General features: G+C 38.9%; 1 protein-coding gene across 1 annotated transcript in view; it reads left to right on the plus strand.

Moving 5' to 3' along the window:
• CALCR (calcitonin receptor) overlaps positions 1-17,408 on the plus strand; it is a 261,291-nt gene that overhangs the window by 140,407 nt on the left and 103,476 nt on the right. The window contains exons 2-3 of the mRNA XM_075922361.1: positions 7,979-8,066; positions 16,064-16,217. Coding sequence (XP_075778476.1) covers positions 7,979-8,066; positions 16,064-16,217 — 242 coding nt within the window. The remainder of the gene's footprint in view (positions 1-7,978; positions 8,067-16,063; positions 16,218-17,408) is intronic.

A 17,408-nucleotide genomic window follows, 5' to 3' on the forward strand; every position in this document is an offset into this window, starting at 1 on the left:
TCATCCTCCTCCTGACGTGATAACTAACTATCCTGTGAACTCTTGCATTGTGAAGCATCAACCTTTCCTGATCACATGATGATCATTTTGTCATGTATATCACTAGAGTTGCATGTACCCAATTTTTATGTGAGTACATTTTTCCTGTATCAAAAGATTAAGCTGCCCCAAAAAACTTTAATTTTGGTCTTCAAAAATCTCTTTATTTTAGTTATTACTCATGCTCATCATGAAAATGTACACCCTTCACAGTTTGATCACACATTTTAATCACAGCCATTCAGGATGCAAGATATTGTGGAGGGTAAAAAATACCTTCAAAATGCATGGGAGACAAGTACAGGTTGTACCTCCAAAACCCGGCATTCTCTGGTCCAGCAACATCCATCCACAGCTGCTTCTGGACCTGAGAGCCTGGGAACCTAAAGGCAGGAGGACCAGTCAGGGCCAGGCAACAAATTCAGCAACCTGGCTGGGGACATCATAAGACCAGGGCAGGAGCTCCATGACAGCATCCAGCGGCCCCCAGGATCTCGGAGCTGAGGTTGCAGCCCTGAGGCAGCATGGGGCTGGAGTCTTCTGACCTCCTCCCCTTCCAGGGAGCATGGGGCCAGGGAATGCAGCAGCTTCCAGGAGCATGGGGCTGGAGTCGAGCCCTCTGGCAGAGCAGGGCCAGAGCCCTACACAGCCTGCTTGAGCATGGGCCAGGGCCGGAGCCAGAGCCCCACGACTGTTCCCTGGAGCATGCGGCTGAGCCCAGAGCCCTGCAGCAGCCCCCTGGAGTGCGGGGCCAGGGCCAAATCCCCATGACTGACCCTTGGGCAAGCAGTCCATCCAGATTGGGGGTAGGAGAGGGCAAGGCAGCAGACAATGCGGGTTTAGGGACTGATGGCAGGAAATCTCCCTTGGTCCAGCAAATTCTCTCATTCGGGACTGGACAGGCCCAATGGTGCCAGACCTGTATTGAATTCCTTAAGCATTTCTTTGCACATTTCCACCAGTTGTGGTAAGGGAGCCCTGTGGTTCATGGAAAAACAGTCTTCTTCTTTGTTATTCTTCTTAAAGAAAAACAGGGCACCAAAACATTTCCTCTGCCATATAAGTTCTATGAATTTACAAAGAAACCTTTCTTAATTATTTGAGATATATTCATCTGATTTGGACTACAGCTGCTTTTCTGTAAGTAGCTGCCTTTCTGTCTTCTCTAAGGGTGCATCTACAGTGTACCCGGAGCTCGAAATAAGCTATGCAATTTGAGCTACTCAAATTACATCACTTACTTCGAGTTTGTTTTGAAATAGCTTATTTCGAAATTTGGCGCTGTCTACACAGCACTTATTTCAAAATAAACTGCTATTCCAAAATGTCCCTTATGCCTTGTGGAATGAGGTTTACAGGGACATCAGAATAGTGAGCCTGTTATATTTCAAAATAATGGGCACACTCAAAAGATATGGAATAGCCATAAAAGTAAGTTGTCATGAGATAAGAAGGAAGGTCCTTTCATGAATTGATAACTGGTTAAAAGACAGGAAACAAAGGGAAGGAATATATGGTAAGTTTTCAAAATGGAGAAAGGTGGTGACCCCCAAAGGTCTTTCCTGGGACCAATCCTATTCAACTTGAATATGATCTGGAGAAAGGGGTAAACAGTGAGGTGGAAAAATTTGCAGATGATACTAAACTGCTACTAAATTAAAAGCAGATTATGAAGATCTTCAAAAAGATCTCACCAAGCTAAGTGATTGGTCAACAAAATGTCAAATGAAATTTAACGTTGATAAATGTAAAGTAATGCACATTGGAAAAAATCTCAACTATACACACAGTATGATGGGGTCTAATTTACCTACAACTACTGAAGAGAGAAAAAACAATGAGAAGTCCTATGGCACCTTATAGACTAAGGGTATGTCTACACTACAAAGTTAATTCAAAATAAGTCATTATTTTGAATTAACTTTAATAGCGTCTACACATACAAACCACTATTTTGAAATAAATTCGAAATAGTGGAGCCCTTATTTCGAATTTGGTAAACCTCATTCTACGAGGAATAACACCAAATTCGAAATAGCTAATTCACAATAAGTGCTGTATAGACACTTATTTCAAATTAGGGGGCCTCCAGCCCTTCCCAGTTCCCCCTGGTGGCCACTCTGGGCACAACCAGGAAAACTCAGCTGCTCCCACCTCAGCCCTGGAGCCCTTAAAGGGGCAGACTCTGGTCACTGGGCACGTGCAAGAGCAAGGCCTGCCAGCAGCCGCAGACCCTCAGCCAGTGGCCACACAATGGCAGCCAGTGGCAGCCAGCTGTCCCCCGCCGAGTCCCCCAGGACCCAGGGGCCGTAGACGGCATGCACCCTCATGGACTAGTGTGGAGATCATGGACCTCACTGAGGTTTGGGGGGAGGCCCCCAACATCCATGATCTCTGCACTAGGCAGATCCTGGGTCCTGACAGCCCCTCGATGGTGCTCCCGGATGGCAGCCTGCAGACAGTGCAGCCAAGCTGCTGGCAACGTGTCCACGAGACACAGCAGAGTCCCCAGGGGCAGGTCTGGTTCCATGTTGCAGGGTGCTGTGATGTCCCAAGTGAGGGCAAGCAGAGCACTCCGAGACACAAATGCTTTGCTGTCCCTCAGCGAGGTAGACCAGCAAGCAGAGAAACCTGAGAACTGTCTGTCCAGGAGGGGGGGTCAGGTCCTTTAAGCACAGACCTCGGCTAGCCTGAGGCAGCAGCCCTACACACTAAGTCCGATCCTGATGCCCTTTTGGCACTGGTTCCGGCCAGCCTTACCTTCGATTCAGGGTCCACTCAATGTGGACGCACTATTTTGAATTAGAAAAATGCTATTTTGAATTAGTTTTTGTGTCTAGATGCATTATTTCAATTTAGCTTATTTCGAATTAACTAATTCGAAATAAGTTAATTCAAGATAGCGCTGTAATGTAGACATACCCTAACAGATTTATTGGAGCATAAGCTTTCGTGGGAAAAGACCCATTTCGTCAGATGCATGTCACATCGTACTGTGTATCACATCAGAAAAACAGAAAAGAATGGAGAATTACAAGCAAGACTTGTTTTTATATGAATATAACTATTCATCCTTTTCTTTTCTAATCCCGCATAAAGCAAGTGTATCACATCTACAAACCTGGGGTTTTTTTCTCCCTGATTGATGCAATTTTGAGCAAACACATGCTATGGAGAAGCTGCAAGGGAAAAATGTTGAGCGTTTAACCTCTGATCTAACTACCCCATTGTTTGCTTTTGGTTGTTTGGCATTCCTGATCAAACACAAATATGAGGGCAACATACTGTGACTGCAGACTATTTCTGTGGTTATCACACAACATGTCACCCCTTGAGCACAGCAATACAAACCAGCCTGTCCCTGCTGTGAGATAAAAAGGGAAGATTTTCAAGATGTTGAACACCAAGTCATTTTATCTCAAAAACTACTATGATTTATAGTATAGAGAAACAATAAGTGGGAGGCCAAACCCTAATAATTGTCTCTCTTTGGGCATGTCTACACTAGGAAATTATTTCAAAATAACTAAATTTGACTTAATAACTCTTGATTTTACAAAATCGAAATAGCGTTCCCCACTATGGAGAAGGTTCTAAATTAGTCTGAGGCAGGTTCCATTAACATGGACACACTACCTTTACTCAGAGCTCCAGGAAGCACTGGGGCGTAATTAGTTCAAATTATTCTGGGGAGTAGTTATTTTGAAATAGCGTCCACACTACAGCTATTCAGAAATAACTATTTTGAAATTAGCATTATTCCCCAAGGAGCAGGAGTACAGATTTTGAAATAAGCATCCCATTATTTCGAAATAACGGGCTTTCGGTAGCGTGGATGCTCAGCTTATAAATTCAACGTATCGGGGGGGGGGCAGAGTTATTTCGAAATAACGCCCTACTGTTTTCAGTTCAGGAATGTAGTGTCTGTTAATGCATGTGCAATAGAGTTGTAATTTTTCCTCAACTTGCTTGTTATCCTGCCTTTGTCTTACTGGTGGGAACGGCTGAGAACATTTTTAGAGGGAGAGTTTTAACTTTAACTTTAACTTTTACTCAGCCCATTTTTGATGTCCCTTTAGCTTCCTTGGGGTTTAGTATGAGTTGAAATATTTCTTCATGTAGGTCCAAGAATTCTTATGTCAGCAATAAAAACTTTCAGTTCTGAAAGCAGTTTTTTTAAATGTCTTAAATTGTAAAGGGTATTTAAATAGCCACTTCAGATGGCATTGCCTTATCTTCACCATCTCAAGAGAGGAGGTTCTTGCATTCCTGAGTTTGGTAAGGATGTTCTTTAAGCAATGGTTCTGCATTCTTGGATAAAGCTCTTTATGCTCTTTTCACCAAAATGGGCTTTGGATTTACAACCTGTCATCTGGAGTATATTTACTACTTGGAACTAAAGACACCTTACTATATGTTCTGTACAAATAGAATAACCAAATATATTATTTATAGATATCTATATAGATATATAATAACCTGGAAGAAGTTATAAAAACTGCATTATAGACCTTGTATAAACCCACTAGTGTTCTATGTCTGAGCATGTTATTTGACTCTTTAGGAGCCTCTTATTATTTGACAGAAAGGGTATGTCTACACTGCAGAGTTTTTCCAGAAAAACTACACATACGTCCACACTGCTATTGCGTTCTTTCAACAGAGGAGTCAAAAGAACAGAGAGGCTTTTCTGATAGTGGTAAACCTTTCTATGAGAAGAAGCCTTTATCCAAAAAAGATTTTTTGGAAAAAGGTGTGTGTGGCAGAGAGGGTTTTATTTGAAAGAAGAGGTATCCAGGAAAAAGCACAGATGCCCTGGTGGCCACTCCATTCACAATAATCACAACTGAAATGCAGGACACTATCTTTCAAAAAAGCGGATCGCTTTTTCATTGCGCTTTTGCTGCGTAGATGCTCTCTTTCGAAAAAAGGTTTTCCAGAAGATCTGTTCCGGAAAAGCTTCTTCCGAAAAAAGCCTGCAGTCTAGACGTAGCCAAAGTGGAAGCCAACTGGTTCTGCTTTAAATAGCCTGACTTCATAAGAGAGCTATGTAATTATGCTGTCCAAACATGATGGGTATAAAAATAATTATAGATATATCTGGAAATTCAGTAAAAGGACAGACAAGTTGTACTTATCTAACTCTATAAAATACATTACAATAATTTTATTGATAACCATTTTTACATCAATAATAAGGTTTCCCCCTCTATACTACTCAGGTTCATACAGGGACTACATCTCATCAGATGCATATCTGCTATCTTTGGGCCTCATTTTCATTGCTTTTTACCTTGAGTAATCATTCACATCTGAGCAAAGTGTAGAGATAAAATATTCCCAAAGCACGTCTACACAGCAGGCCTAAAGCCAAAATAAGCTACACAACTTCAGCTACTTCAATTGCATAGCTTAAGTCGAAATAGCTTTAAAAAAGCTTCTTTTGGCATTTGGCGCTGTCTACGCAGCAGGAAGTTCAAGGAAGAGCACTCTTTCTCCAGCTTCCCTTACTCTTGTAAAATGAGGGTTACAGGAGTCAGAGTAAGAAGTCCTCCAGCTTGACATTATTTCGATATTATGTCAAAATAATTGCTTGTAGCATAGACGTGGACTATGTTAGTTCGGATTTACATCAGTATTCCCTCTAAAGTATGCTAGCACAGCTTCACAGGTGATTAATCAGCCCTGCCCAGTCAGTCAGCTCTGTGCACAGAGCCTTGAGCCTCTGACTGGGTGGGGCTGATTAATCACCTGTGAAGCTGTGCTGCCATGTAGCTTAGAGGGAACACCGAACAAGATCAGTTATTCTTAAATAACGCTGCTATGTAAACATACCCCATTTTGTTTTGGTAGCAATTTGTGCCCACTTTCCATTTACTTGGCATAGATCAGGCGTTCTCAAACTTCATTGCACCAGGGGGAGGGAGGAGGGAGAAAGGACTGAAGCCTGACCCTGCTCAAGCTCAAAAACCCCATGTGCTAACCTGAGCATGGAACCTAGAACTGAAGCCCTCAAGCTTCAGCTTTGGCCCCAGGTGCTGGGGCTTGGGCTTTGGCTGTGAGCGCCAGGAAGTCTTACACTATCCCTGACAAGCCCATTTAAGGGTTTGTGATCTACTTTGGGGTCCTGACCACAATTTGAGAACACCTGGCATAGTTGTAAATCACAGAATAAGAGGCAAGACAGGGAAGATTCAGGCCATTTGTGTTCGAAAAACTTTTTAAACCATCTGTGTCATTATATTAACGTCTCTGATTGCTACACAAGGGCAATATAGGTGGCAGTTACCCGCTGCAACCTGGTAATAAACCTGTGCCCCTTCTTCCTTAGATTAGAAATTATCCATTTGTGTTCCTTCACCCTTTAAGACCATGACGTCCAGCCAGTTCTGAAGCTGGAACTAGCCACACTCAACTGGCCAAATAGCCACGTGGTGCTAGTGGGTAGCGAGTTGGATAATATATTTCATGCCGAAGTGCTTGGGAATGAATGGCTTAGTTACAGTGCTGATGCCCTGTTGTATGTGTGTGAGTGGTTGTATGAGCTCACTAGCTATAAAATCAATAACAGGCCAAATTCTGTATGCCTTTTGCCCTCAGAACTATATTGTTGACAATGGAATTTCCACATATGTGGAACTTGGCAGGAACATGTTCAGAGACTTCAGCTGAGCAAATCTTGGCCTTTAATTCTAAGGTATCGGAACAATACAGGCATGATTGCCTGGTCATGTTCCTATAATGTCTGAAGGTTATCTATGGTACTGCATATATACAGTTCTGTATATATAAAGTTTCCAGCAGCATTTGAAAGAAACTTGTCTATTGATATTTTATTAAGTATTGTTACTTTTTATTGAACAATGGTGTTGTGAAGGCGCTCAAAGAGTATGTCTACACTGCATTCCTCTTTCGAGAGAGGAATGCAAATGCAGCCGAGTGAAATTGCAAATGAAGCGCAGATTTGAATTTACCGTGCTTCATTTGCTTAATGGCGACTGGGTGCCATTCTTTCGAAATAACCCTTAAACCTCATTTTTTAAGGAGTAAGGGTTATTTAAAAAGATGTTTTTTTTCTCAAAATAACCCCAACTAGACCGAGTTTTTTCTTCTGAAATAGGGTATTTCGAAAAAGCGCCCAAACTTCATTATGTAAACGAAGCGCGGGAAATTCAAATCCGTGCTTCATTTGCAATTTTGCTCGGCTGCATTTGCATTCTTCTCTCGAAAGAGGAATGCAGTGTAGACATACCCAAATAGTCCAACTGGCTTTGGCTGGCTTACAGGGAAAATCTTACTGGCCAAATGCCTCTTCTGATTATGTTTCTCTCAGCCATCTCCGGGAAAGTGTTGTGCTGAGAGCTGATATTCTGTTTCATGAAGGATTATGAGATTTCAAATTTTGATTTTGATTTGAATTTGAATGAAATGAAAATTTGAAAATCCTCCACAAAGAAAAGTTGGGGGGGGGGGGGGGATTTGTTTCCAATCAATCAAAACATTTCATTCTGACAAAATCAAAACAATTTTCATGTTGACATTTTTGTTTTCTATTATAATAAACTAAATTTTAAAATTCTAAATTACAAATCATTTGGAAACATAAGATTGGAAAGTTTCATTCTGAAACTGTCTAAACAGGATGTTCTGACATTGACTCAATGTTTTCCTCCAAATTGTAATGTACATTTAATGACATAATTTCATAAAAACTAAGGTTTTAAAAATGCAAAGGATAAAAAAGAAATTCTTCCAGATAGACAAAAATGAAAACACACAGTCCTTCTTAGTATATTCAGTACAATCATAAACACACATGTGCAAAAATTGTAAAAACACTTTTCTAACAGGATACCACATGGAGGGAGAATTGTTACAACTGGGCATAAATAAATAAAGTCTAATATATTTGTTTTTGTTGTTGTTGTTTAATTCCCAGAAGGGTCAGCAGAAACATATCACCTAAGAAAGAATCCACAATGGAAAACTCAACCCACAGTTGTTTCTTACTGATGATTCTTCTAATTGTAAGTAAAAGAAAATGAACTACTTATGACATTGAAATGTTCTGAAATCTAATTCAAGTCTATACTATTACTGTTGTGCACAAAGGACAAGAAATATGTATCCTGTTGATAAAATCTTAACATAAGAATAAAAAAACTACTGAAAGAGGAGATCTCTTAGGCTGTGTCCAGACTCAGGGGTTTTTTCAAAAAAAGTAGCCTTTTTTCGAAAAAACCTCACCTGCGTCTAGACTGCAGCCGCGTTCTTTCGAAATTAAATCGAAAGAACGCGGCTTTTCTTTCGATGGCGGTAAACCTCATTTCACGAGGAAGAATGCCTTCTTTCGAAAGTTCCTCTTTCGAAAGAAGGCGTTCTTCAATGTAAATAGGGCTTCTTCGAAAGAGAGCATCCAGACTCACTGGATGCTTTCTTTCGAAAAAGCAAGCTGCTTTTTCGAAAGTTCAACGTGCAGTCTAGACGCTCTCTTTCGAAAGAGGCTTGCAGTCTAGACATAGCCTTAGAAATATAGTATGCCTTAAGATCAGTGGTTTTTGATGATACAGAGAGGAAAGGGTAAGGAGAGGATAGTACATGTGCCTTTTCATGTCCATATTTTACTATCCGTAAAATACCTATGAGACAGAAAACTTACAATTTTGGAACAATACAATAACCTTTGGATCAGCAATTTTAAACATAGACAAAATATAAAAATCTGTATTTTAACTTTTAAAAGCTACTTCACCTTATTTAAGCTGCAGTTAGAAATCAATTGAGTCTGAAGTTATATATCTTTTTAATTATATATCTTTCCAGATTATTTTCTGTTGAGAGAGATTTTCCAGTTTCGCTGGTACTATATAGTTCTTAAAGTCTAAAGCAATTTGTACTATTAATTAACTTTATTGAAAAAAGACAAAAGATTCCACTCTTGATTTTAATCCTTGCTTTAAAATATAGAGGAATCTGTTGAACATATTCTGGATACTGAGTATAACTTTGCTGATTCCTCAGAAAAGTATAAGACAGAATTCTACTACCAGCCAACATATTCAGAAGAAAATGGATCTCACTGGGCTGCCTCATATATTACATGTGAAAGCTTCTCGTAATAAATGCAATAAGGAATGAATCATCGCTTTAAATCTCTTTGCTACTTACTTTTTCCCCTAAGACCTATTCTGAATGAGCAGGATCTGATTATCTGTGCTATTGCCTTTGAAAAAGATAGCTTTAAAGTGAATATTCCACCTTGCTGCTACATATTGCCAGCCAGTTGTAAGCAACTTGAATATATAAGCCTCACTCATACAAGTATCCCTCTTAAAGGCAAATAAATGGTTTATAGTTCAGATTTGGTGAGAGTGTTTCTGAACATGCTTATTTTCTAACTGTAGTATAAACAAAGTGTTACGTATTAAACAAAAATCTGCCTATACCCAAAAAGGTACAGTCTCAAATTAAGGGATGCTCCAGAATTTTGGCTCAGTCTCTGCTTTTAAAATTTATAAGTTAAAATAATCTCATTGTGCAGTTGATTGGGCTAAAGAAGCTTGTTGTGACAAAAAGCCAAATATAGTCTTCCTGAAAGCCCATGGATTCCATTGGACTATTCATGTAAGGATTCTCCATGTGAGTAAGGCTTGCAGGACTGACTTACACAAGTAGTACGAATACTGAATATTAATGAAAAGTAAAAATGCTTTTCACTAAAATTCTGGTGTCTCTACACGGCTAGAGTTGGTCTCATACTTGTTTAAAGACCTGCCAACATTAGTGATCATAGGATCGCAGTATAAAAGCTAGCTTCTATACTGCTTTAGTTCTAGCTAAATAAAGATTTGAATGTTCAGTGTAGAAATGTGGAGAACTCACATGAAATATTTTAAACATCTTCCATTCATGTTAAAAAAAATTCAAAATCAGAATAATACTTATTATAAAGTTCTATAACATTGAGAGTACAATGTATTAATTGCCTTCCTAAAGCATGTTCAATGGATTCTGTCTGTACCCTGCTATTAATAGTCATGAAGAAATGTGGGATCAGATTCAAGGTTCTGGAGGGTCTGTGCAATCCATGTTGAGATGAGATGAGATGAGTTCCCACTGAGTTTCCACTCATGAAAGATTGGATATAGCAAAGGATAGGAATTTGGTGATCCATACACCAGTGACTGTATATGGCAATTTAAATAAGAACGTAAAGGGTATTTTTCATCTACCAGAAATAATAAATTATTGACTTGGCCACAAACCATAATATATTTTTCTAGGTTCAATATTACAGTTTGCCAGTTTACTGTACTTTGTTTAGAAAAAAAGACAGATGGAAAGAAAGAAAGAAATTCAGTATATCCTGAATGATCCTAAATATCACACTGAGTCTATAACTTACGCAACATTTTTTATGTTTTTCTCATTACTAATGATGAAACAGGAGTCTTTTTGGAAACGTGTTCATTCATGAAGCATTTTCTGAAACAACGATATTTTATGTTTCCTCTATCTGGAATCTGTGTTGGAAAATCTTACATTGACAAGACAGATGGATTTACCTGTAGAATATTTAAGAATTCACTGTAAAATTGGACAAATAATTCATGCAAACTGCTTTCATCTGGAGTGTATTATCAATTCTAAGTATAAAGAGATCATCAATATTCCCAGCACTCTACTCATAATGATAATTCATCTTCTTAGTCCTTTATTGCGTGGTGGCTTGGTGGTCGTATGCATGACGTCATTTACTTGGACTTTTAGGAGTGACATCATATGTACGGCTGCTAAACTGCTGCATGAGACATCACATAAGCAGTTTTCTTCAGAAGAAATAATGCCGATTACTTACATGATATACCTAATGTTTTAATTATGAAGCTGTGAATTATTTATTTTTCTTTAATAAAAAACTATTTGTAATGCACAAGGTATTTTACTTTACTGTACATATCAATACCATTTGTACTTCCATCTCAAATTATTGATGGATGGGAAGTTTTTTCAATACATAGTAGTGCATTTCTGGAAAATATAAATTTACACAGTATTGCAGATATTTACTGAATAAAAGATAATTTAGTCTTGTTAAATATCTTTTATGACATAACCGAAGTTAGGGGGGAAAGTATCCTAAGGTTAATTCCAAAGTACCCAGTTACAACCCTCCAAATGTAAATTTCCAAATTTAGATTATATCAAAATTTCTTGATAATTTCTCAAAGGAGCTAATGGTCTGATCCAGTGTCCACTAAAGTTAATCGAAGGGTAGGAGAGGAGCCAATTTTACCTATATGTGGAGCCTATTTGTATATCTGAGACTTTTGCCTTTTGTCCTAACTCAGGAAGATGCAGACAAGCATAGGCCTCTTGGCCTAAGGACAGTAGGCAGCCACCTCAGGGGTGAGGTTGGCAGCAAGGCTTAGAAGGACCCAGGATCACCCTAATTCATTGGGTTCCAGCCAGCCCTTAACAGTGGTGGAGTGCTCCACCACTGGGATGGCAGGAATCCCAGCATTATACATTAACCAGCACTCTGGCACTACAACTGGACTATTGTCTGGTGTTCCTGGGCTATTTCCAATGAACCCCTTGTTGGGCACCTTCACTTTATGTATATCCTTTGTCTCCTCAGGGTACATAGGTAGCAGCAGTCCAAACAGCTCATCAGCACCCCACTCAGCTAGCAGCTCTGGCAGTTCTTTACAGTATGGAAGACTCAAAGGGTCCCTATTGGGCTCAAGCCCAGCAGTAGTGTCTATCTCCTTCAACGGCTCCAGCCCAACTGAGCTGTAGTGACCAATTTTGTACTTCCTGTCCCACCCCTGTTTCTGAAGGGGCAGGTGTGGCTGGCATGGCTCTGCCCACCAGGGGGTGGTTGGTGGTTCTTTCCTGTGAGGCCCAGAAGGAAGCTTTGTTCCTCAATGCACTCCTATATACAAGTAGATGAGACTAATTTTCCAAATATGTATAGTTCATAGTTCATCCTCAGATTATGTTGCCCGAATTTTAACCTGATTTAAAGAAAGAGAGAGAGAATACTGTTCATACTACAAAAATTAGTCATATTTTCCAATGTATGCATGCACAAATAAATTGTGCAGACCTACCTGATGTGTGCAAATGCTCACTGTACACTAAAAGAAGAAAACTGAGCTTATGTTAGTGACTGACATAAGTTATGGAAAAATTGGAGAAAGTGCAGAGAAGAGCAACAAGAATGATTAACGGTCTAGAAAACATGACCTATGAAAGAAGACTAAAAGAGTTGGGCTTGTTTAGTTTGGAAAAGAGAAGATTGAGAGGGGACATGATAGCAATTTTCAGGTATCTAAAAGGGTGTCACAAGGAGGAGGGAGAAAACTTGTTCTTCCTGGCCTCTGAGGATAGAACAAGAAGCAATGGGCTTAAACTGCAGCAAGGGAGGTTTAGGTTGGACATTAGGAAAAAGTTCCTAACTGTCAGGGTGGTTAAACACTGGAATAAATTGCCCAGGCAGGTTGTGGAATCTCCATCTCTGGAGATATTTAAGAGTAGGTTAGATAAATGTCTATCAGGAATAGTCTAGAGAATACTGGGGCCTGCCATGAGGGTAGGGGTCTGGACTCGATGACCTCTCGAGGTCCCTTCCAGTCCTAGTATTCTATGATTCTATGACTGTGGGCCAGATTCTCAAAGGTAATTATGCTCCCAACTTCCACTGAAATCAGTAGAATTTAGGAGCATAAATACAGTTGAGAATCTGGGCCTATTGTATCAAACGATGATGATCTGTTTTTTATCCAAATACAGGGAAGATTTACTATATCCCATAAATCAGTTTATATTTAGAAGAATGCCATGAAAAAGTCATCTCTGCGGTTTTAATTTTTCTGGATGAAATCAAGGGCCCATTGAAGTCAGTGAGAATTTTGCCATTGATTTCAATGGGGGCCATGACTTCATCTACATTTTTTAATAATTATAGGATAGAGTCCCATGTGTTACATGACAGCTTAATTTAAACAATACTATATAGATTACATAGGTAAAGCTAAACTACACAGTGCTAAATAAAAAAATTAACAAAGCTGGGTGCGAGTTCTTACCTCATTTACCTTCCTTCTCCCCACACACAACCAATAACCTCTGAGTGAGGTGTTCTCCTCTAACTATATGCCCAATGAGAGTTTTGCCATTAACTTCTTTGGGAATAGAATTAGTCCCTTTCTGTGTGGCCATATGTAAAATTGCTCTTCGAGAATATGATATCTTCTCTCTTAGAAATATCCTAGACACAAATAGACTATCATCCCCTATGAAAATGGCTTTACAATAGTAAATCATTATGTCCTTACCTTCTACAAGATACCTTTGGTGCATTTCCTTTCTGCTGGCATTTCTTGCTTTTAATTTCAAGGTATATTATGTTTCAGTCCTATATAGCCTTTGTCAATGCACAGTACTCTTATATATTTAAAAAGATCATTTTGAAAAGATTAGAAAAAGATAGCAATCTAACATATAGATTTGTATTTTCCCTTTTATTCTATATTTGAATTGTTCTTTAGGTTATAAGGAAAAATTTAGTGGAACAATATGTATAATTTGGGATCACACTCTTCTGGCATTGCTAATTTTTGAATTGGGTTTGTTTGTGTTTGACCAAAAAGGATTCGGGGTCAGACCATCCTTTCTCCAGGGAAAACCAGTTTAAGAGAAAGGAAACTGTCCCTTCACTCTTTCATCCCATCTCTCTGTAGCCTTCCTCACTCATTGAATGTTTTGTTAATCCCTCCCTGGAACTAAATTAAATCAAATTAAATTAAATTAAATCAGAGTCATCCCCTTTTTCCAACACTAAGGTTGGCTGAAACGGAAATTAATGGCTATCTGGAATAACATTTAGAAAAAACAAGGAGAGGCTTGCTGTATCAATTGGACATTTTAATAGTAGCTCTTTGAAGCATTACATTAAATGGTGTTGCACTAGTGTAAAATTGATGTAAGTGTCTAATTCTTTGATGCATTTCGATCATTGCTGTCTTACGTGCCTCTGCATCTTGTCACATCAGTACACCATTGATCTCAATTGGAACATCCTAATGACTGATGCTTGTTTTCTGGTTATTGCTGATACAGGTTTAGAAGGTCTTTTGTAGGTCTCACTTCTTTTTTCACCAATTTGGGGTATATTTACATGTTTGTTCTTTCTATACAACTTAATTCATTTTATCCAAGTATTCAAAGAAAACCATCCAGACATATCTCACTCACTGAGTGAAGGGTATAGTATAAGTACCTACATTTAAAAGAACAGAGTAGAACCTATCTCCCTTCTTCCTATTTTCATCTTTTTTGTTTCAAACAATTATTTCAGTACAACGATGTAAGGCGCACTCTTCATCCCCCTTACACTCCAAATGGTGGTTGTTTGCTGCTGAAAATTAAAATGTTGGTAGCAGATGAGATTGTAAATTCAGTTAGATATGGGGGCACAAAGGGCTAAAATGAAATAACTTAAAACAGAAGAATTGTAATAAAATATAATCTTTGCATTCTGTATTATAAACACACTATCCATGTTGTACGTAACATAAAAGTGATCTAGTAGTATTAAATGAAACATTTGAATGCACTAGTTTGTTGCATTACTTGAGTAATAGGAATAAGTGTCATATTGGAGGAGTAGGGTGGTATTAAAATAGCTTTGAAAATTATCATGTCTTCCATATGTACAACTACAAATGCCTGTTTAAATAGTAAATGCTGCTATAAATCACTCAGGTTTTCAGTGAGTGACCTATAAATGGAGTAGATATCATCTGAAATATACTTGCAGGATCCTTTGTGGGAATGCCAGACACACATTTGGGTTTTGGGAAAAACAGTGCAGCCTAAAGGAATCTTGTATTAAATCCAACAGATTTGCATGCCTGGTCTCTAAGGAAAACTAGGTTTGGAATAGTAAATGTTGGGCACTTAATTTTTCACACCTGAGTGCTTAGCTGCATTCCAGACTAAAATGTTTGAACCTACATAAATGAAGTTTGATTTTCAAAAGTCCCAAGCACCCACAAATCCCTATGAGCCAGATTTTGAAGGCTGTTATGCAGAAATAGAGAATCAGAGAAGGAAAGGGAGCAAAGGAACTGCTCAGTCTATTTCCCTCCCATCAGGAACACATTACAAATCAGGAATGGAATAGGATGGAGAGGAGCAAAAGCCCCATATTATCTCATTTTAGACTGGCCCACCGAGCTGGTCTGGTACAATAGAGTGAACAATCATAACTTAATAGACGGAGCAAGGTGTGCACTCCCATTAGTCCTGACCAATCACAGAACAGATTTTGCCTGGCTTGGATAGTATTTTCATGATTCTGGTTGAGTAATGTGACTCTGTCCTGTCCTGTCCTTACACAGGGCTGCGGAGTAAATACCACAATAGAGCCCATTGTATTGGAAAGGGATACAGGAACTCAGCACTTTTGAAAATCTGGTACATTTTATTTATATGCCCAACTAAAGATTTAAAGACGTGGCATTAGGCATTTAGGTTTGGGATCTTTGACACAAGCCCTTATATGCTTCAACACTTCTGGGAATTTCTAGGATGGCATTGGCTTGACGGAACATTCAGCTGATATATAAAGATGTGACACTAGGATACGCAATGCTGGGTGCAGTGGGGAAAAAATACATTGGCTAGAGAAGATAGCTGGGTGCAGCAAACTTGTGGAAGAGCAGAATTTTAAAAGTGCTTGTAGGCCAATAAAATACATGAACCATTTCTAAGACTTCTTTATTTTACCTTGTCTAAGGAAAAGAATGTGGTTAAAATGCTGAGTTTATAGAGAAGGAAAACTACTAATTTTACCATTTGGTTTGACAAAGATAAAAGTTCCAGAAAAATACTAAGCATATGTGCAGCTAAAAGGCCTTTGAAATAAAGAATAATAGAAATTTCTAAACCTCATGTTTTTGATTTTCTCCTCCTGGTTTTACTCACTTATATTAACAGATTTTCCTTTCTGCAGAGAATGGCTGCAAGTCTTACTTCTACTGTAAATTATACCGATCCTCCATTAGAGCATGTAGTAACCGAACACTCATCAGTACGACAGAAAATAATAGATTCACAGTTCAAATGCTATGAGAGAATGAACAGAGATCCACCATATAGGAAAAAAGGTAAAAAAAAAAAAGAAAGGGAGGGAGATGGGGACAGGGGAGAAAAAAAATTAATTGCACATTGATATGTTTTCTGTATAGCTTTGATGGAACATTTCCTTCTGTGTACTAGTATTATTATGCATATTCTTACTGTCTGCATTAATAAGTCATACCAGTTTTATCACCCATCTTATCACTCTGAGGCTATGTCTAGACTGCAGGCTTCTTTTGGAAGAAGGTTTTCCGGAAGAGATCTTCCAGAAAAATTTCTTTTGAAAGAGAGCGTCCACCCAGCAAAAGTGCAATGAAAAAACGATGTGCTTTTTTGAAAGATAGCATTCACATTTATTGGATGCTATCTCGCATTTAAATTGTAATTACTATGGATGGAGTGGCCACCAGGGCACCTGTGCTTTTTTCCTGGAGGCCTCTTTTTTCGGAAAAAAAAACCCTCTTTCCCATCCACACATGCCTTTTTCCGAAAGAGCTCTTTCGGAAAAAGGTTTCTTCCTCATAGAAAGATGTTTACTGCTGTCGGAAAAACCCCTGCATTCTTTCGACTTTCTGTCAAAAGAATGCAGTTGCAATGTGGAAGGAAGTGTAGTTTTTCTGGAAAAACAGCTGCAGTGTAGACATACCCTTATGGAGAATAGCCCTACAAATGATCATGGAGAATGAACTGTCCTCTCACCCTTAGAGATCATTCTTCCCTGGCACAGTTGAAGTACACTAAATTGACAATATGATGAAGCTTGAATTACTGTTTTTCATGCTTTGGGAATATCAGTCTTTAGGGCTGTCAGTCCAGCATCTTCACAAGTCTCAAAGCTTCACCGATACTTTAAAGAGAGAAAATAGCAATACAAATAGCAGTGAACAGCAGTTTCTTCAATATAGAAATCATTCTGTTTGCTTCAACCAGCTAATTCATTTTTCATAATTCGTTTCCTGGCCTGATCTAGTTTCTAAATGAACATAGGTATTCTAAATGTTCTGTGTTCTAAGTTAAATGTAACTTTCTGGTCATAGGTATTATCATGAACAGCTCAATGAAACCTCTGCTAACATCTCTGACAAACTGACCGGGCCAGGGTTGTTGGTGGGTAATGTGGGCAGTCTCCCTGACTGCCAACTTTCAGGGTCACCAAATCATGGGCAAAGTAGGGAGGAGTTGTTGGGTTTTTTTTAATTTGGTTTTATTTTGGGGGC

The sequence above is a fragment of the Pelodiscus sinensis genome, chromosome 2, assembly GCF_049634645.1.
Source record: "Pelodiscus sinensis isolate JC-2024 chromosome 2, ASM4963464v1, whole genome shotgun sequence".
Lineage (NCBI taxonomy): Eukaryota > Metazoa > Chordata > Testudines > Trionychidae > Pelodiscus > Pelodiscus sinensis.